This window comes from Aquarana catesbeiana, linkage group LG03 (genome assembly GCF_042186555.1).
Source record: "Aquarana catesbeiana isolate 2022-GZ linkage group LG03, ASM4218655v1, whole genome shotgun sequence".
NCBI classification, from domain to species: Eukaryota; Metazoa; Chordata; class Amphibia; order Anura; family Ranidae; genus Aquarana; species Aquarana catesbeiana.
Window position 1 is genome coordinate 74,742,973 of NC_133326.1, and position 20,867 is coordinate 74,763,839.

The following is a 20,867-nucleotide window of genomic DNA, read 5'->3' on the forward strand; positions in this document are numbered from 1 at the left end:
CATTGAAGACTAGCGTTGGTATACATTGGGGTTCAATTCTTAATGCTTTACTGAGAATTGCGGAAGCATCCAGGAAAAGTGTGTCACCAGTCTTATTGTATTTGTGAATACCTACAATAAAATGAGGCCAGACAAATGCTTTTTGTTTTTTTATGTGATCCAAATTAGGAAATTAAACCACAACCATAATAATGATCTAAGTTACAATGCTTTAAACTGATTATCAGTCAATCTTTTTTTTTTTTTCTCTACAATTGAAAGAACTACAGTATATAAAAAATGACTTATCCCATATGCTATGACTGCATTGAAAACAACTAAGCAATTTATCTCTCGTCCAATCACTTTATTTCTGATTAAAATAAACACTGCAATATTTAAATGTCTAGATTCAAATGTGTAGGCACCAATAGCCGAAGATGGAAATTTGAACAAGATTAATTTTTTGAGCTGGGTGTTGATTTATTAAATAAGTAAAATTTTTACTTCAGTGCCGCAGACCTGCATTCTCTTAAAATACCCAATCATATGCAGGAGAATTTAAAAAAATTCTCTTGCATGTGATTGGATGACTGAGATTAACATGTCTTTACTGGGGTAAGTAAACATTCTACTCCTCAACCTTTCAGTAGGTTGTTGAAACACACATAGGTTTTATTTCAAAGGGGTTATAACGTATGACGCTCATTACCTTTTGCACCATGCTTCAGAAAAAAATCTATGCAATGAAGATTTTTTGAGAAACTCCAAAATATCAATAATAACTATGATTGTGAAGCTTGCCACATGCATTACAACCTAAATTATATCATCTCGTTTAGATTTAAAAATAGTTATGTAGTTTGATGGCCTACCTACACAAGGTGTTTAATATATATCTGATCAGGTAAGTTGTCTGTATATCCAAAGTAGAATGTACAGTCTTGCATAGTAGTTTAGTAGTTAGCGCTCCTGCTTTGCAGAACTGGGGTTTTTGGTTTGAATCCCAACCAATACACCTCCAGCATGGAGTTTGCATGTTTTTTCTGTGCGAGTTTCTTCCAGTTTCCGCCCACACTCCAAAGACGTGCTAATTGGCTCCTGTCTAACTTGGTCTTATCGTGCGCACTTTGAGAGCAGTAAACGTAGAGTATGTAAAGTTGGTGCTATATAAGGCCTTATTCACAACTATGCAGGTTGCAGTTTGCATATTGCAGGTGCATTTTGCGTTTTTCAATACACATTTTTGATCCATTTAAATCTATGGAGCCAAAAAACAGAAAAAAGTCCCTGGCCCTTTCCATAAAATGCACAGATGTGAATTAAATCCATAGGAAGCCATGTTAAATAGACTGGAGTGTGTTTCTGAAAAACTGAAAATGCACTAAAAAATGCATAGAAGTGAACCAGGTCTAAATACCAGTAGTAAATGAATATTATGTGTAAAAGATTAAAGTATAACTAAACTTTTTTTTTTCCTTTTGAATGGAGTGGAGAGGAATTAGAACACCTGTCAGTTTTTATTGCTGCCTGTGCCCCCATTAGGGGGATTCACCTTCTCTACTTAACCTGTTTATTATGCCTGCAGAGAGTGAAAGTGAAAAATCCCAAATTTTGGGTTGTCCCCAGAACAGATATTGAGGGGAAATCATCCAATTGAGACACTAGTTCTTAGGAAGCTGGTGAAAACCAGGGATTCTCTCACTTTGAGAGATTTCTTTCTACTTCCATTTTTTTGCTATAGGACAGGAAGTGAAGGGAAATCTTCCCAAATGGGACACAGATGGCAAAAAAAACAAAAACTTTAGTTGTTCTTTACGATAGACCAAATGTGAAAAAAAAACAGCAACCATGGGTAAAATGAAAGCAAATTCTTGATATTCCAATCTAAAATAAATTATGTAGATCAGGGGTCTCAAACTGGTGACCCTCCTGCTGTTGCGAAACTACAAGTCCCATCATGCCTCTGCCTGTAGGAGTCATGCTTGTAACTGTCAGCCTTGCAATCCCTCATGGGACTTTTAGTTTCGCAACAGCTGGAGGGCCGCCAGTTTGAGACCCCTGATGTAGATGTATGTGTAGCTGGGTTTAGAAGAAGATTTTTAAATCACTAAAGGACTTTTTAACCACTAGGCGTCCGCGCTATAGCCGAAAGACGGCTACGGTGCTGCGCTCAATTGCTGGTAGGGTGTCCCTGGAAGTCCCCCTGTTTACTTCCTCCCTGCGCGCCGCCGCATCGGGGGAAATCTGTGTTGGCCGTGTCCCTTGGACACAGTCAATCACAGATCATACTAAATGGCCAATTACAGTGGCCATTTAGCACTCGATCGGAGTGTCCAATGAGAGATGATCTCAAAATGTTAACATATGAGATCATCTCTCATTGCCGGCTCTCCCTCCTCACACAGAGACCATGTGTGAGGAGAGAGAGCTTCTGTGCTGCAGCGTGAGTGAAAAAATCATAAATTACAGTGCCCACAGTACCTATCAGTGCCATCTGTCCCCAGTGCCACCTGTCTCCAGTGCCACCTGTCCCCAGTGCCACTGTCTGTCACATGCCATCTGTTATCAGTGTCACGTGTCATCAGTGCCACGTATCAGTGCCATCTGTCATCAGTGCCACATCAGTGTCACGTGTCGTCATTGCCACATATGAGTGCCATCTGTCATCAGTGCCACGTATTAGTGCCATCTGTCATCAGTGCCACGTATTAGTGCCATCTGTCATCAGTGTCACATCAGTGTCATGTGTCATCAGTGCCACATCAGTGTCACGTGTCGTCATTGCCACATATTAGTGCCATCTGTCATCAGTGCCATGTATTAGTGCCATCTGTCATCAGTGTCACATCAGTGTCATGTGTCATCAGTGCCACACATCAGTACCATCTGTCATCAGTGCCACATCAGTGTCACGTTTCATTGTCCTGGTGCTCCAGGGCCTTCAAAAGTGTAATAGGTAGTCAACAAGTTAGATGTGTAATTTATGCTCCTAGAACACGTGATGGTGCTCCCTGCATGTTGGGCCTCTCTATGTGGCTAGGCTGTGAAAAAGTCCCACATGTGTGGTATCCTAATACTCAGGAGGAGTAGCAGAATGTATTTTGGGGTGTCATTTGTGGTATACACATACCATGTGAGAGAAATAACCTATTACAATGACAATTTTGTGGGGAAAAAAAATCTTAATTTTGCAAAGAATTGTGGGAAAAAATGACAACATCAAAAACCTCACTATGCATCTTACTAAATACCTTGGAATGTCTACTTTCAAAAAGGGGTCATTTGGGGGGTATTTGTACTTTCTTGGCTTGTTAGGGCCACAACTACATCAGGTGTGATCAGTTGTTTATGATTTGCACCACAGCTTGTAGACTCTATAACTTTCACAAAGACCAAATAATATCCACTAATTTGGGTTATTTTTACCAAAGATATGCAGCAGTATAAATTGTGGCCAAAATTCATGAAGAAAAATTAATAATTTGCAAAATTTTATCACAGAAACAAAGAAAAATGCAGGGTTTTTTTCATAATTTTTGGTCTTTTTTCATTTATAGTGTAAAAAATAAAACACCCAGAGGTGATCAAATACCTCCAAAAGAAAGCTCTATTTGTATGAAAAAAAGTCAAAAAATGAATTTGGGTACATTATTACATGATTAGTAATTGTCATTCAAAGTGTGAGAGCACTGAAAGCTGAAAATTGGTCTGGGCAGGAGGGGGGGTTTAAGTGCCCAGTAGGCAAGTGGTTAAGCTACCAAAATAAAACAAGAGAGCAAAAGCTTACTAATAAAGATCCAAAGCCCATAACATCAAATCTGCATACATCTTAACTGCCATATGAACACATTTGAATGTACTAATAGGAAAAAAAAAGGGACTTAAACCCCAGCTCCATGTTTTACATAATACTGAATAGTTTTCCTGATATCACAGAAAGCTACAGCTGGCTCATGTCCAACCTTTGTTAACAGTGCTTGTGCTCTGGATAACCACAAACCCAAACAGATAGCTGTGGTTTGAAAATGTTATCCATCCAAACTTCATTGGTAAAGCCAAACTACAGCCAGCTATTTTTTTCTATACTTTTGGAACAAAGCGGGGGAGAGTAAGAGCCTTTTTTCATGTTTTATTACTGTCTGGGGGACGTTCTGTCTGTTCAAAGGGAACAGCAAGTAATCATTTTTAATAGAAGATTTTGATTGTGAGGTTTTTACTGTTATCTATTTCACCATCAAGATAATTCAAGTGATTGGAAATTATAGCAATGGAGGTCCTAACTCTTTCCAATTGTATAGAAAACAAATAAAGTTTTGGCACTTTAACCCCTTCCTGTCACCCCACTGTAAATTCACGCCCCCCTGGCATGTTCCAAGGGCAGGGAGGTTGTTCATTTAACCACTTCAGCCCCGGCAAATTTAACCACTTCCTAAACCAGGCCATTTTTTTGCGTGCGACGCTGTACCCAAATAAAACTGATGTGCTTTTCTCCCACAAGGAGAGCTTTCTTTTGGTGGTATTTGATCACCTCTGAAAAAAAAAGTCTGACAATTTTGAAAAAAAAAACCCAATATTTTTTACTTTCTGCTATAAAACATATCCAATAAAAAATGTAAAAAATTGAATTTCTTCATCAATTTAGGCCAATATGTATTCTGCTACATATTTTTGGTAAAAAAATCCCAGTATACTGATTGGTTTGCGCAAACGTTATAGCGTCTACAAACTATGGTATACATTTATGGACTTTTTATTTATTTTTATTGTTTTTACTTGTAATGGCGGCGATCAGTGATTTTTAGTAGGGCTGCGACATTGCGGCAGACAAATCATACACTAAGTGACAATTTTTGGGGACCAGTGATACCAATACAGTGATCAGTGCTAAAAAAAATGCACAGTCACTGTATAAATGACACTGGCAGGGAAGGGGTTAACATCAATGGTAATCAAAGGGTTAAGGGTGCTCCTAGGGAGTGTTTTCTAACTGTGGTGGGAATGCTGTGACTGGAGGAAAACAGAGATCTGTGTTTCTGCTTAGCAGAAACACAAGATCTCTATTTTCCTCCCTCACAGAATGGCGGTCTGCCTTGTTTACATAGGCAGACCACCGTTCTGCCTCTTCGGAGAATGATTGTGGGTGGCCAGTGGCCCTCCCGGCCGCCGTACCCGCTGTTTGGCTTCCGCTGTGTCCAATCACAGCAGAAGCGAGTAGCCGGCAGCACACGTGTGCACCCCAGACCTCATGCACAAAATCATGTACAGGTACATGATTTCAAGCAGCCGAGCCACCCTGCCACAGTATATATGCGGTAGGCAGTCCGGAAGTGGTTAAAGTGGTTGTAAACCGGCTCATATGCCCAGTGAAGTGAATAGACTCAGGCGATACAAAGATGAAACAAATTCTCCTACATAACTTTTACTTGTTTATCATGTTAAAATCCTTCTCCATCTGTTAGTATCATGGGGTGGGGGGGGAGCTGCAGTTACAATATGTGAGAGCTGATTGGAGCTAAGGCACACATCCCCCTTCCCACAGCACACAGGGGCAAAGGAAGGATACAGAGCTGTGTTCTGAGCTCCCTCCTCGTCCCAAATGTATCTCATATGTCAGGAAAACTTCTCAGAAGTAGCACATGTTATTAACAGAGGAATGAAGCATCAGAGAGAAACGACACTTCGAGCTTTGGAGAGAGATAAGTAAACACTACAGATATACTGTATGTTCTTAGTTCAGATTTCATGACTGAGGTTTACAACCACTTTAAGTCCCTGCAGTACCCCCTTGAAATCACTTTAATCTGATCTCCAGGGGGGTGCTTCAGAATTGCTGTGGGGGAAGGGGGTGGAATATTTGACTAGTAACAATTATGAGTGGTTATCGAGCAAATGAAGGGCATAGTTGACTTTCACTGTCTGTGACTGGATTAGGGCTTGTTTATAGTCACGGTTGGGGTGGGAGAATTAAACAGATGTGGTTGAGCCACACTTTTACGTCTCCCCAACCACTTCCCCTTAATGTTATGCATCACAAAGCAGCAAAAATGATCCCTCCTGTTGCGCTCTCCAGGACCTGTTCACCTGAATAAGGCTGAGCTGTAATCCTCCTACTACTGTGTGTAATGGGCAAAATTGTGGTACAGGTTTTTAGGGGTTAAAACAGGCAGCGAGGAGGTGACATAACAGATATAACAGCTCCTCAATGCAGATCACCCCCAAAGAGTGATCTACCGCAGATCAATTTTAAGAGGGCAATTGTTTGTTTAAAGTGAGGGCATTGAAAGGATAAAAATTATGGGTGAAAACAAATCTACAGTTGATATTGTTGTCATGAGGATTTATGTAAACATTGTCTGTATATTTCCAGGTCCTTCCTATTGTCTGGGGTTGGGACCTCTGATTACCTATGGAAGATTCCTATGGACAGGAATTGGAAGTGCCTCAAATTACTACAATAGCATGTATGGGGAATTTGTAAGAGTCTGGATTAATGGCGAGGAAACACTAATAATCAGCAGGTAAGGGGATTCTCTCAATAATTTTACAAGCAATCACCGTTAAAGATATGCGTTAGTCAGAATTTAAAATGAAGCCTTGAAAATGATGTGCAGGTAACACAGCCACCCTGTTTATTACTTTACCTTTTTGATAGAGGCTTTGTTGTAGTCCACCCATCCACCACCTTCCCTTTTGTCAGTAATCTGAAGGTCTGAGAACCCCTGCTTGTAATGCATGAAATCTATTCCCAGACACACCCACTATAGCCTCCATGTCATCCATCGCATCTGCAAACCTGATGTAAAAAATTCAGTACACAGAATCTGCTCAGACTCATTATTGAGATTAAAACCTGTATGGAATATGATTGGTGAAGGATAATACAGCGTACTTGATAAAGCATGTGCTATGGGATTTTACTACGGAGGCTCCAGCAATCACACTTCTTGTGTTCCAGTGAAGTACCCTCTGGATCCTATGCAGCGAATTATAGAGGTGTAAAGGTAAATTGAGTAACCTTTCTGATTTTAGTACATTTTCGTTTACATAATATTTTATTAAGGATATTCAAAGTGAGAATACAGAGATGGAAGAGCATAGAATACCAGAATTTACATGGGCCTAAAGATATACAAGCATATCATAACTGTAACAGTGGTTTATCTTTTAACCCAAATATAATGACAAAAAGTTGTAACGCAACGCTATAATGTGCTTAAGGAAATACAAAGGAGTAGTAGAAGTTATATGGTGAGTATTAACCAACTTTGTGACTCGTAGGCCCAAAGGGTCCTATTTTTAGAGAAGTTGGATCCGTGTTGGGGGTTGACTGTGTTATGAATTGAGCTGGTTTCTTGAAATAAGAGAGATTGGTTAGGGGAATCTCTGTATAGTAGTGGATGATAATAGTCTTTGGGGGTGGTAAATTATTTAGGGTGGTAGTTATATATGTCTGAGGGGGTTTCCATGGTTGGCAGACCTGCTGACAGCCATGGTTAGGTATATTAGTTGGTTCAGGGTGATAATGAGGTCTGGATAGGAGGGGGGTGGGATGGGAGAGGGAGGAGAAGGGATTGGAGAGAGGGGTAGGGAATGGGGGAGAGGATGAATGCTAGAGCGGCAGGGAATATGAGTGGGGAAGGCCAAAACGGGGGGGGGGGAGCATATGCCTCCTACATAGCCCTTTAGTACAGTGTTTTCTGGATATTATTAATAGCTCACCAACTGCTTTTACTTGTTGTCTGGAATAGCTCTTTATTGCTTCTCACATAACATCATAGATCAGTGATGACGAACCTTGGCACCCCAGATGTTTTGGAACTACATTTCCCATGATGCTCATGCACTCTGCAGTGTAGTTGAGCATCTTGGCAAATGTAGTTTCAAAACATCTGGAGTGCCAAGGTTTGCTATCACTGTCATAGATGAATGGTTGCATTAATAGTTAACTAGATTTTTGTTTCAATGGACCAAACAGGTAATCCCAAAATACGTAGAACAAGTATTGTAATCTGTACCACGAATGTAAGTCATCAAACAGATTTTTAAAGATACACAATATACTGACTGACCAGGTTAAAAGTTTCATTAGGCTCGCTGACTGGCTTTTTAAATTTTAGAATAATTAAGGATTTAAAAAATTATTAAAACTTCTGTTAAGTTATTATTTATCCCATTTAGTCTTGCAGACACAAAAGGAAGTGAGGGGAAATGTGCTTAGACAGTTGTCTCCAGAAAAGGTGTCCTCATTAAAAGAATTAGAGAATTTATTTTTAATTTTGGATGAGTGGAGAGGGATTAGAACACCTGTCAGGTTTTTATTGCTGTCTGTGTCCCCGTTTGGGGGATTCACTCTCTCTATTTGTTCTGTGACCTTTATTGCCAAGAGAAAAATGAAAATAAAAGAAAATCACAAGTTATGAGAAGTCACCAGAACAGGAATAGAGCAAAAGTCTTCCAGTGGAAACTGGGGGTTTCCTTCACTTTTGAAGGATCTCCTCTTACTACCTGCTGTGGCTATGGGACTAAAAGGGGTTATAAACCTTCCCTACACTACCCAAAAAAAAAAAAAAAAAATTTGGCTTTAGTTCCACATTAAATTTCTAATCACTTTCTGTCCTAGTGTTAATGGGCACTAAGACAGAGAGAGGCTGAATATTTACTATGGGGCACGAACTGCAAAAGTCCTTGAAAGTTTATGGTATACACATTAACATAAATAATCAATGCATTTAACCTCCTAGCAATTTGAACTTACACATCAGCACAACAGCTATGGGGAAAGCCTGTCATACAGTAATGAAAATCCCTTAACTCCTTGGTGAAGAGTGTATGCAAATATGCAGCCCCACTGGACTGGGATTTTTTTCCTTGGTGCCACATACCATATTTGTGTATTTGTTTTTGTGCTGGGAGCAAACTGCATTGTGCACTTCCAGCACAGAGACCAGAGTCTCACCGAGAGCCTCGGGCCCTGTACTAACGATTAGGACCCGGAACTCCCAATTCTGGGTCACCTGATCACTGTGATTTCTGATTGGCTATCATAGTGATCAGGCACTGTGAAGCTCACCCCCGCGTTTTCTCTCTGCAGGGAGGAGAGATACATTGTATCTCTCTCTCTCCCTGCAGAGAGAAAAAAAACTGTGTGTAAAAAAAAAAAAAAAAAACCTACATCAAGCTTTGATCTAGGTCAGTGCCAGGCTAAGTGTTTGGGTCAAGGTCAGGGTCAGTATTGTTTTGGGGCAGGATTTTTTTTTTAAATTAGTATCAGTGTCAGTTAGTTTTAGTGTTAGTGTGTTTTATGTATGATCTAAAAAAAGCAAAACGCGCACTATTGTTTCTGGGCTGTACTACAGACACAAACAACTAGCATACACTTATGTGGTATCACTGCGATCATCAGAAGCAGGACAATTTATTTTGGACTGTTTTTTGGTTGAAGGTTATAGTAGTAGCAAGAAATAGACAACTAAATTTAAAAAATATATATTTTTTATACTATTTTGGGCCAGTTTCCTTTGATAATAATAAAAAAAAATCACGAGATAATCCATTACCATTTACCACCAAATGAAAAGCCAGTTTGTCGTTTGTCTGGCCAAAGTTTCAAAATTGTGCTTAGACATTAACATTTGTTTTACCCTTAGGTATGAAGGGGTTAAAGCCCAACAAGCCCAAGCATACCTAAAATATTATGAGATGAGGTGACAACACTTGCTACAGAAGTCATAAAAGGGGGTTCCTGGGCAGAGAAGAACTTCAGATTCAGAGCACACTAGAATTCTGTCAGAATTCTGCCATTCTGGCAAAATTTATTGGCAGTCGGCAAATTGGTGAACTTAATGGAAAGTAATAGATACTTGTGCGCACACCAAAAAAAAGGGCAAATGAAAAGAGCAAAAAAAAGAAAAAATAGGTAACTAATAAAAATGATATAATTATACACAGACTAAACGAGATAAAAATAGTAGCTGCCACACATAACAGTGTTCACACACCAGTTGAAGAAATTATAGGTAATAAAATATGCGGCGCTTTACTAGATGTTGAAGTACTAAAAACTAAATATGTGAAACTCTCACCATACCAGGAAGATCCAAAAATAGGAACTCCAAGTATAAATTATGTCTAAACAATTTATATTCCACTGTATTGTGCAACCAAAGGTCACAGAAAGCCAACATTGCATCAAAAAATGAATCTAAATAAAGCTGAAGTGAAGCCCCTATATGATAATTGGTCAGAGAGAAATGTTTCCAATCAATAAAAGTTCCTCAATAATGGTGGAAACAGGGGAACATAATAGTAAATAATCAATTGTAAATGTGTAGCAACAAATCAAAAAAGTATTAAAGAATCAATTAATTATGTGTAGCGAAAATCAAGAGCACACATCTCAGGTGCCAAATGTCATCTAGAAAATGTGTCAAAATCAACAAAATCCAACCATAGTGCAGCATAAATGCTGATTAGAATATTCAAAAACCACCGCTCCAACAATAATGTAGCAAGAAAATAAATATTGAAAGAAACAATTGCTTAAAATAAATAACCTGCAAATATCAAATAGTGCAGCATCAATAAAGTCTGAAACTGGATAATAACGGTAAGTGCACCAAGTGAAGCCCAGAAATAAGTGCAGCATCAATTAAGACTTCAGTATAACAGCCAACTCTTCAAACAGATGTATATACAAAAAAAGTGTAACACTCCAGATGCAGTTTGTATTACTTCCACTGCTAAATATGGCAGCTCCCTGCTTAATCTGGTTGTTAGAAAGCCAGCGGCGGTGGCCTCCAAGCAACCAGTGAGGCATTTCCACCCAGCCCGTTTAGCTGTCAGATGGAATTCCTGGCTAACCGGTGAATGTAAACAAAGAAGCGGAGATGGTGGCTGACATCATTGATCAAATATCAGTGATGGCCCTATTTGGTCAAATATATAAGCCACCATTCCTGCCCCTTTCTTCTGTCATTCAGTGTCAATCATGAGGATCTGCATCACTGGATAACATGGATGACAATGAATTTAGGGATTTTGGCGGGAATTTTTTTAAATGAACCACTTCAATATTGCAGCAATTCTGACACTTCTCACGTATATCTAAAAATCTAAAAAAAAATATCACTAGAAAATTACTTAGAACCCCCAAATATTATATATATATATATATATTTTTAGCAAAAGCCCTAGAAAATAAAATCATGAGAATGAAAATGTTACACAGTATTTACACAGCAGTTTTTCAAACACAATTTTTTTGAAAAAATACACTTTAATGAGTTTTATTGCACACAAACACAATATAATACTAAATTGTTAGAAAAATAGAAAAGATGATGTTATGTTGAGTAAATAGATACCTAAGATGTCACGTTTTAAAATTGAGTACGCCTGTGGAACGGCGTCAAACTACAGTACCTAAAAATCTCCATAAAAGCCTTTACAGATTACCAGGAGATCTGGAGCTAAAATTATTGCTTTTGCTCTGACGTTCATGATGATACCTCACATGTGTGGTGCAATCACTGTTTACATATGTGTGCGGGCCTTACGTATGTATTTACATTTGTGTGTAAGCACGGGGGGAGGGGAGGCGCTTTATATTTCTTTCTTATTTTTAATAGTTATTTTATTTAAAACTATTATTTGCACTCTTTAATTTTTCTCTTTTTTTAACTTTATTGCTACCACAAGGGATGAACAACATCCATTGTGACAGCATGAGCCATGACAGATCCTCTTAATAGAGAAATCTAGGGTTTACTAGACCCCAAATCTCTCCACTGGCCTCTAGTGCAGTTGATCAGACACAGATTGGTCTGAATGGCTGCGTTCCAGGCCGGAAGTGACAAAATCATTGTCTATTCTTTTTCCTGGTGTCACAGAGAGGGAGGAACAATGTCAGTTCTTCTCTCTCTTTGTAGTGCAACCGAATGTCACTTGTTGCAGCAGTACTGGGCTCCCCGGTTGGACAGGAGAGTCCAAGGAAGGTGACAGCGATGGTGGGTTGGAACCCCATTCCACCACCTGCAGAAGCGATGAAGTGGCTGTTTAGAATGACCAGGCATCATCCCAGTATAACCATTTCCCTCCCAGATTGTTATATGACGGTTAATAAAGGACTCATGGAATGTGTTATGTTTATTTCCAGTTTTGTGGATGATCAGGGATACTCTCCCCATGTTGAGGGCATGTGACCTGATATGGTTTGAGGGGAAGTGGGCACACTTTTCTCCACCTTTCCTGCCCAGCCAAAACTGAAATCTCAACTTAGATTTCAGTATTTCATTTGCTTGCTTGTTTGAGTGGAGTATCCGTTAAAAACTGTAACAAGCCCTCATCAAAGAAAAAGGTGGGGTATGTATTTTTAGAGGGAACCCCACACATTTTTTTATTTGGTAATTCTTGCTGTAGGATGTACCACAGCAAAAGTGACATTTTAGAAGGAAAAAAAAATTATTTGCCAGTTATTTACATTTCTCTGCTGGCTTATTTTTTTTTGTCATAGGGACCACCAAAGATCCCCCAAAATCCCCATGTATTTTTACAAAGAGAGCCAAGCTGCCAGTGAAATGTCATTTAGTGGCAATTTTAAGTAGAACGAAAGACTAAAATAAAGTTTGAAGCTTTGCCTCTACGCTCTCTCCCTCCTCACAGGGTAGATTGATAGCAACGGGAACCATTGGCTCCTGCTACTGTCAATCCAATTCTCTAATGAGGGAGTGGGGCGTGGGGCGGAGCCCGTTCTTTGTGTCTGTAGACAGAGGCAGCAGGGCTCGGGATCAAGCCCGCATATGTCCCCATACGAAGTGGCTTTCTATGGTAGTCACTCACAGAAGAGGAGGAGCAGGAGCACTGGAGGGGGAACCCAGAAGAGGAGGATCGGGAGTTCTCTGTGCAAAACAATTGCACAGAGCAGGTGAGTATAACATGTTTATTATTTTTTTAAAATAAGTTTTGGAATCACTTTAATAAAATTGCTACTCCCTGCCAAGCATTTTTTACAAAAAATGTTTTAGCACATGCCCCCCTAGGGGCAGTGCCCATCCCTTCATGCCATTTTGTGACAATCCCTTGACTATTAGACATGGAAACAGCCAGAACTGATTTTAAAAATTTGGCACAAATCGACTTCAATAGATTCAGCACAGTTTGACGAACCTCCTAGCAACTGAACCCAGACATGATCAGCTCATCCCTACTCCTGGGCAGTAGCTGAGAAAAGGTGCTCATGTCCTACGAGAATGTCCCACATAGGCTCTGGAGAGATCACATGTGTGGAGGACTATGGAGCCTCCAAAGATGAACAACCCTGTTGCTGTATTTTGTTAGGCTGTGGATTTACTGATTCTTCCCTGCTGTGCCAGACCTCCTTCACATTAAGAACAAAAAAGATAGGTGTGATACCGCACAGCAACATGAAAACCCTGTTATGTATGCAGTGTCATAGAAACTCTCATCATCCACTGAGTACAGGAAAGCTGTCAGGGCAATCTGAGGCTCTGCCATGCAAGTTGGCCTGCAGCAAGGATGAAATGGGCAGTAGAGCAATGAGCCTGTCACAAGTAGAGTGTTTGTCAGCGAGATATTGTTTTGTAGTCCTCTTCTGGGGGGTTATGACAAATAACCCTTCCCAAACAGGATATTTGGGGATATTATGAGATACCAGAACCTTTGCTAAGTGGAAGTATGAGCTTAATAATTACCTTGGCAGTGCCTCTGCAAAGGACAGGGCCTCTGTGAACAAAGGAGATACTCTACGTGGAAAATTAACCAGTAATCTAATCAAATTAAGTGCAGAGGAACCTAACCATATGCAGTGCTGGGACAAGGTCATCTAGAACCCAGGGCAAAACTGCGCCCCCCCCCCAATATGTGTGAACATCTCCCCACAAAAACACTAAGCATTAACCTGCATGCTTACCTCCTAAGCATAAATTCCCTCTCCTCCCAGTATTATTATTATTATTATTATTATACAGGATTTATATAGCGCCAACAGTTTACACAGCGCTTTACAACATTAGGGAGGACAGTACAAATACAATTCAATACAGGGGGAATCAGAGGGCCCTGCTCGTTAGAGCTTACAGTCTAGGAGGGAGGGTTAAGTTATACAAAAGGGTAATAGCTGTGGGGGATGAGCTAATGGAGAAAATAGTGCAGTTGTTAGATGGAGGCAGGATAGGCTTCTCTGAAGAGGAAAGTTTTCAGGGATCGCCTAAAAGTGGATACATTTGGAGACAGTCTGACAGAATGGGGTAGGGAATTCCAGAGGATGGGCGAGGCTCGGAAGAAGTCCTGGAGGTGGATATGGGAGGAGGTGATGAGGGAGCTAGAGAGCAGGAGGTCCTGGGAGGAACGGAGAGGGCGATTAGGTTGGTATTTTGAGACTAGGCTAGTGATGTAGGTGGGGGAGTTGTGGATGGCTTTATAACTTATTGTTAGTATTTTGAATTTAATTCGTTGGGCGAATGGCAGCCAATGGAGGGATTGGCAGAGAGGGGTAGCAGACACTGAGCAGTTTGGAAGTTGGATGAGTCTGGCAGCAGCATTCATGATGGACTGAAGGGGGGATAGTTTATTTAAAGGTAAGCCAATGAGGAGGGAGTTGCAGTAGTCGAGGCGAGAGATAACCAGGGAGTGAATCAGGAGCTTTGTGGTTTCATTGGTTAGAAAGGGACGTAGTTTAGAGATGTTGCGGAGGTTGAGATGGCAAGCTTTGGAAAGTGATTGGATATGGGGCCGAAAGGAGAATTCTGAATCCAGGATAACACCTAGTACCCTGACATGTGGGGACGGGTGGATGGTTGTGCCATTGCTCTTGACAGACAAGTCAGGGGAAGAGGCACATGGGGGAGGAAATATTATAAGCTCGGTTTTGGACAAGTTGAGTTTGAGGAAGTGGTGTGACATCCATACAGATATGTCAGTTAATAAGTTAGTGATGCGTGAGGAGACTGATGGAGTGAGTTGAGGGGTGGAGAGATTTGTGTGTCGTCAGCGTAGAAATTATATTGAAAGCCGTGAGAGAGATCAGCTGACCCAGGGAAGAGGTGTAGATTGAAAATAAAAGAGGTCCAAGAACAGAAACTTGGGGGACCCCTACAGAGAAGGGAAGAGGAGTTTAGGAAGTAGAATTGTAAGTCACACTGAAGGTGCGTTGGGATAAGTAGGATGAGAGCCACTGAAGAGCACAGTCACGGAGACCGAGGGAGTAAAGTTTTTTGAGGAGGAGGGGTTGGTCAACCATGTCAAAGGCAGCTGAAAGATCCAGAAGTAGGAGTACAGAATAGTGTCCGTTGGTTTTTGCAGTTAGTAGGAGTGTTGAGGGCGAAATTGATTGAAGGGGATCAAGAAGGTTATTCTTAATGAGGTGGTCACTAAGTTGATTGTAAACCACGTGTTCAAGGAGTTTAGTGGAAAAGGGGAGCAAGGAGATAGGGCATAGCTTGTTAAGATTGGTAGGGTCCAAGGACGGCTTTTTAAGTATGGGGGTGACCAGTGCATGTTTTAGAGCATTGGGGAAGATGCCAGAGGTGAGGGAGAGACTGAAGATGTGGGTTACAGAGTGTAGGATGGAGTCAGAGGGCAATTGTAGCGTATGAGAGGGAATAGGGTCCAGGGGACAGGTGGTTAGGTGGGCGATAGAAAGTTTAGCAACTTCGTTTGTAATAGCAGATTTGAGTGTCAGTTGTACCTGTTGACATGGGGTCTTAGCTGGGGGAGATACCTGTAGAGTGGAGATTTCATCGCGGATTGTATCAATCTTGTTTTTGAAGTGATTAGCGATCTCCTGGGCAGTGCGTGAGTCAGTGGGTGGAGGCGGTTGAGGACAAAGTAGAGAGTTGAAGGTAGAGAAGAGTTTACGGGGACTGGATGAGAAGGTGTTAATAAGAGCTGTAAAATAGGTTTGCTTGGCAGTGTGGAGGAAAGAATAGTATTTTTGGTGGGCAGATTTGTATTGGTTGAGTCTTTGAGAGACTTAGTCTTGTGCCACAGACGCTCAAGAGCGCGACTACGTTTTTTGAGAATTTTAGTGTCATCTGTGTGCCAGGGTTGTAGGGGTCGAGGCCTGATTCTGTGTAGTGAGGGGAGCGAGCTTGTCCAGGGTGGAGGACAGGGATTTATTGTAGATGGACGTGGCTTGGTTGGGGCAGGACAGGGGAGAGATTTTGTCATAGAGGTGGTCAGTAGCAGAATAGAGGAGAGAGGAGTTGAAGTTGCAAAAATTTCTACGGGTGATGGTTAGGCGATTGGAGGGAAAGGTGGTGGAAGACAAGAGGAGAAAGAAACTAATAAGGTGATGGTCGGAGAGAGGAAAAGGATTGTTTGAGTAGTTGCATGGAGTGCATAGGTAGGAGAATACAAGGTCAAGGGTGTTGCCATCAGAGTGAGTAGAAGCCTGTACTCATTGTTTTAGGTCAAATGAAGAGGTTAGACTAAGAAGTTTAGAAGTAGCAGGAGTGTTTGTATTAGCAGGGATGTTGAAATCACCGAGAAAGATTGTGGGAATTTCTGAAGAGAGGAAGTAGGGTAGCCAGGCAGAAAACTCATCAAGGAAAGTTGATAATGGTCCAGGGGGCCGGTAGATCACAGCAATTCTTAGGGAAGTAGGAGAGAATAGACGTATACAGTGGGCTTCAAATGATGAGAGAGAAAAAGAGGGAGGAGAGTGAATAACCTGGAAGGTGCATTGGGGGGATAGGAGGAATCCCACTCCACCTCCCTTGCGTCCATTAGGCCTAGGGGAGTGAGTCCAGTGAAGGCCACCCTGGGATAGGGAAGCAGGAGAAGGGGTGTCATATTCGTGGAGCCAGGTTTCGGTGAGAACAAGTAGATTAAAGGAATTAGTGACAAAGAGGTCATGAACAGCAGTGAGTTTGTTGCAGACAGAGCGGGCGTTCCAGAGGGCGCAGGAGAGAGGGAGGCTGGCGTTGGGAAGAAGAGGAATGGAGACTAAATTACTGCCAGAGGGTTTAGGGTGATGGTGATGGGACCCTAGGCAGGCTAACAATGTTACCCTTTACTCCAAAATATGTTATCACTCACACAGTGCCAGGACAAGGCCACACAGTGCCTGGAGTGAAGATGTCAAACTGTGCCCCCCGCCAGTTTATTATCGTGAGTTAGTGTAGTTTCAAGACAAGAAACATTCACACATTAACTCGCAGCATTGATATCAGTTGACGCAATATTAAAGTGGTTGTAAATGTCAGAGATGATATATGAACAAAGCATATCCCTCTGTAGTGTGTACTTGTCTCAGTCCAGAGCAGAACAGAGTGTCACTTGTGTCCGCTGCCTCATTTCTCTGCTATAAGACTACTATGAGTCACTTCTGACAAGTTTTTCTGACACCAAGAGAAAAACGGTGACGGGGAGGGACCTCCAGCTGATTGACAGCCTCAGCTCGGTTCATGTGTCCTGTGTGAAGGGGGGGGGGGGTGTCTCTTGCCTCCAATCAGCTCTCAGTGATGTAACATCAGCTCTCCGCCCCCTGCTTTTGAGAGCTGAGAGATCCTGTGTACATTCTGCTTTAAATGGATGTAGGTAGGGGAGAAGATGTCTGTAGATAAACAGGTACCATTGATGTAGGAGGATTTGTTTCATCTCTGTGTACCACCTGAAGCCAGTCACTTCACTGGGTATTTGTAATGCCGTCTACACACGAGCGGACTTTCGACAGACTGAACCCCAAAGGACTTTTTGATGGACTTTCGACGGAGTTCCGATGCAACAGACTTGCCTACACACAATCACACCAAAGTCCGACTGATTCGAATGTGATGACGTACGACCAGACTAAAATATGGAAGTTCATAGCCAGTAGCCAAAAGCTGCCCTAGCGTCGTCGTTCGTCCGTCGGACTAGCATACAGACGAACGGATTTTTCCACCGGACTCGAGTCCGTCAGAAAGATTTGAAACATGTTCTATTTCCAAAGTCCATCTGATTTTTCGACAGCAAAGGTCCGATGAAGCCCACACACGATCAAATTGTCCGGCGGATTCGTTCCGTCGGACCTTTGCTGTCGAAAAGTCTGGTTGTGTGTACACAGCATAAGGGTTTACAACCACTTTAACTCCCAAAATTGTTGTTAGTGACTACAGTAATAAACCCCACATAGGTGGTCATTGGCAGTAATAATGAACCCATTCTCACTTGCATTGGTTGTCGTTGGCATTGCTGTAAAGCCCCTCCCCCAACACATACACAAACATTGATGGTTAGTGGCAATTTTAATTAACCCATTTCCCCTGTGTTAATGGTCAGTGACAGTGCTGTTAAGCACACACACAAACGCACACACGCACACACTGGTTGTCAGTAGCAGTGTTAATTAGCACCCCCTTCCAACATTGGTGGACAGTACAGTACCCCCAATTGTTAATCTATCTGCTCATCTGCTCCCACTTCACTCTCTATGCCTGGGGATGTCAAACTGGGACTTTACTTCTACTCTTGGGTGCAGTTTACAACAGCATCTTCATTCTAGTGTTGGGTGTTGAAACGTAGAAAGCATTTCACAGTACTCTACAAGGTGCCTTGTTGGGGACACATGGCTATCACTCAGATAGGGACTTAAAGCAGAACCAAAGTAAATATTGCATGGAGACAGGGTGGATAAAATCAATGATTTTTTTAAAAAATAAATAAATAAAGATTTTTTTTATTTAAATCAAATTTTTTTTTTCATTTAAATCGTATTTTTTTTAAATTTTTATCAAATTTATTTTAATAAAACGCTTTAGGAGTAAAGATCTAAAGATCATTTTCTATTTAAGATTAATAATTTAATTTATTCAGCATGAAATGGAGCTTAATTATGTAGTATAAGACTGTATATTCTGCAATATTTACATTTTTGGTAAACTCATTCAATGAATCCAAGTTCTGCAAGCTAAGATAACATGCACTGCATTGATGCATTCACACAGTGTCACAGTAACCATGAGATAAAACAAAGTTCAGGAATATTTCTTTATCCCATTGTTTTGCAAATCTATGTACACTACAAACTGTACGATTGAATCGGTTCTGATATCGCTGTTTTACTAACCTGACAGCTTATTATTCTAAATAGGAAACCTTCATTTTGTTTTCAAATATTAAAGATTCTAACTACCAGCAAGAATAAGTCCTTACATTTAAAGAGCACCTGCCATTTAAGATCCATCATGGCAGCACCAGTTAGCGGGAATCCACTCACCCGCTGCCGTCACGTCCCTCACCTTGTTGTGTCACCATTAAAGTGAATGGGACTGTCGGTGAGTCAACAGCGGGTCAAAGGAGGAGCCGCTGTGGGACAGAGATGACAGTTGCTCTTTAAAAATTATGATTTAAATCAAGCCTTTTTACTAGTGATTAAAATCGACTTGATTTAAATCTAATCCACCCTGCATGGAGATATCGTTTTTGGGCAGGAGATGCAAAACCTTTTTTATGAGAAAAACTGTTTTCCCCATGCTCCTAGCAATTTTGGATTTTTGTTGTGTACTCATGACATAGCTCATGGGAGATGCAGTGTAAATTGTGTCTCCTGACTGGTAGAAGGGAGTTGGGTGTTTAGGATGATTTTGCTCCTGTGCTTATGGGCAGTTGATACATCATCATTGGCTGCCCAATGGCTGAAGAGGAGCAACACAGGACTCAAAAGAAGTAGCGGGAGCTGTTGGGGGTGGCAGACGGAGCATCAATAGGGGCCTGGGCCTGTCATCTCTGGAGAAGTTATCACAACCTGGCCAATCAAGATGAATGAAGACTCCAAACCTCCAAACCCAGAGGGTGAAGATGAACGTACCAGTGACAAGGAGGGCCATGGTTGTTGCACAGCTGAAAAAAGAGCATTCACAAGGTAAGTGTGCCAGAATGTACAAGTATGTTGTGCATACCAATGCCTTATGGCAAGAGCACACTTACACCAAGTTTCCCGTTATTCCAAATAATAGCAATTGTGTCATGATGATGTGAAGCACCCATGAAGCCACTAACCACACCATATATATGCATATGGTAGAGAGAGGTGAAGAGGGACTATAACGGTGCCAATAAAAGCAAAGCAACAAAGAGTACTAAAAAGACAATTACATATTTATTCTGTTTACATATATAGAAAAAAAACAAGCACATAAACTGTACATAAATGCACAAATATAATTAATTCAATACATGTAGTGTGTAGTAGAGCAGGTCAGGCCTAGGTGTTGTAGGCCAGTAATACAGGTTATCAGTTCCTACATGTTTCGCCAAAACATTGGCTTCCTCAGGGAAATGATATGTGCCTGTGCCAAATTTAGAAGGTTCTAAGTAAAAAAAAGAAAAAATATAGGATAACAATACACTTTTGTTTGCATAAGATACAGTAAAACACACATTTTACTCTTGGAAGCATGACCCGGCAACAGACCAACCCATGTGGGAGGGAAACCCAAACCGGCCACCCATGTACATACCTGACCATTTACAAGGGAGCCGAGGAGGGAGAGGCAACCCAGAAGGGGCCACCAAGGCTGCACAGGCTGCACCGCATATATATATATATATATATATATATATATATATATATATACATACATATACATATATATACACATACATACACCCATGCATTAGGGTGTGCACCCCAAAGCTCAAACACACATGCCTTTCTTTGCAGCCTCAGCTGCCAGTAAATGAATGGGAAGTGCTTTGTGCGGAGCGGCTTCCTGTTCATTCACAAACTGAAGCACAGAAGCATAGTAAACACAATTTACTATTCTTCAGTTATGAATGGACAAAGTGAGCAAGGGTGTTCCCTGTTTTCATTTAGAAAAGGAAGGGGCCGATAGATTACATATTTAGTAGCCTCTTCCCCCGCTCTCTATCCTGAAACATCCCCT

At 41.2% G+C, this 20,867-nt stretch overlaps 1 protein-coding gene across 11 annotated transcripts in view; it reads left to right on the top strand.

Annotated features, from left to right (window-relative positions):
• CYP19A1 (cytochrome P450 family 19 subfamily A member 1) overlaps positions 1-20,867 on the top strand; it is a 105,954-nt gene that overhangs the window by 16,436 nt on the left and 68,651 nt on the right. For all 11 annotated transcript variants that reach the window (XM_073618693.1, XM_073618696.1, XM_073618694.1 and 8 more), the window contains one exon: positions 6,350-6,500. In XM_073618693.1, coding sequence (XP_073474794.1) covers positions 6,350-6,500 — 151 coding nt within the window. The remainder of the gene's footprint in view (positions 1-6,349; positions 6,501-20,867) is intronic.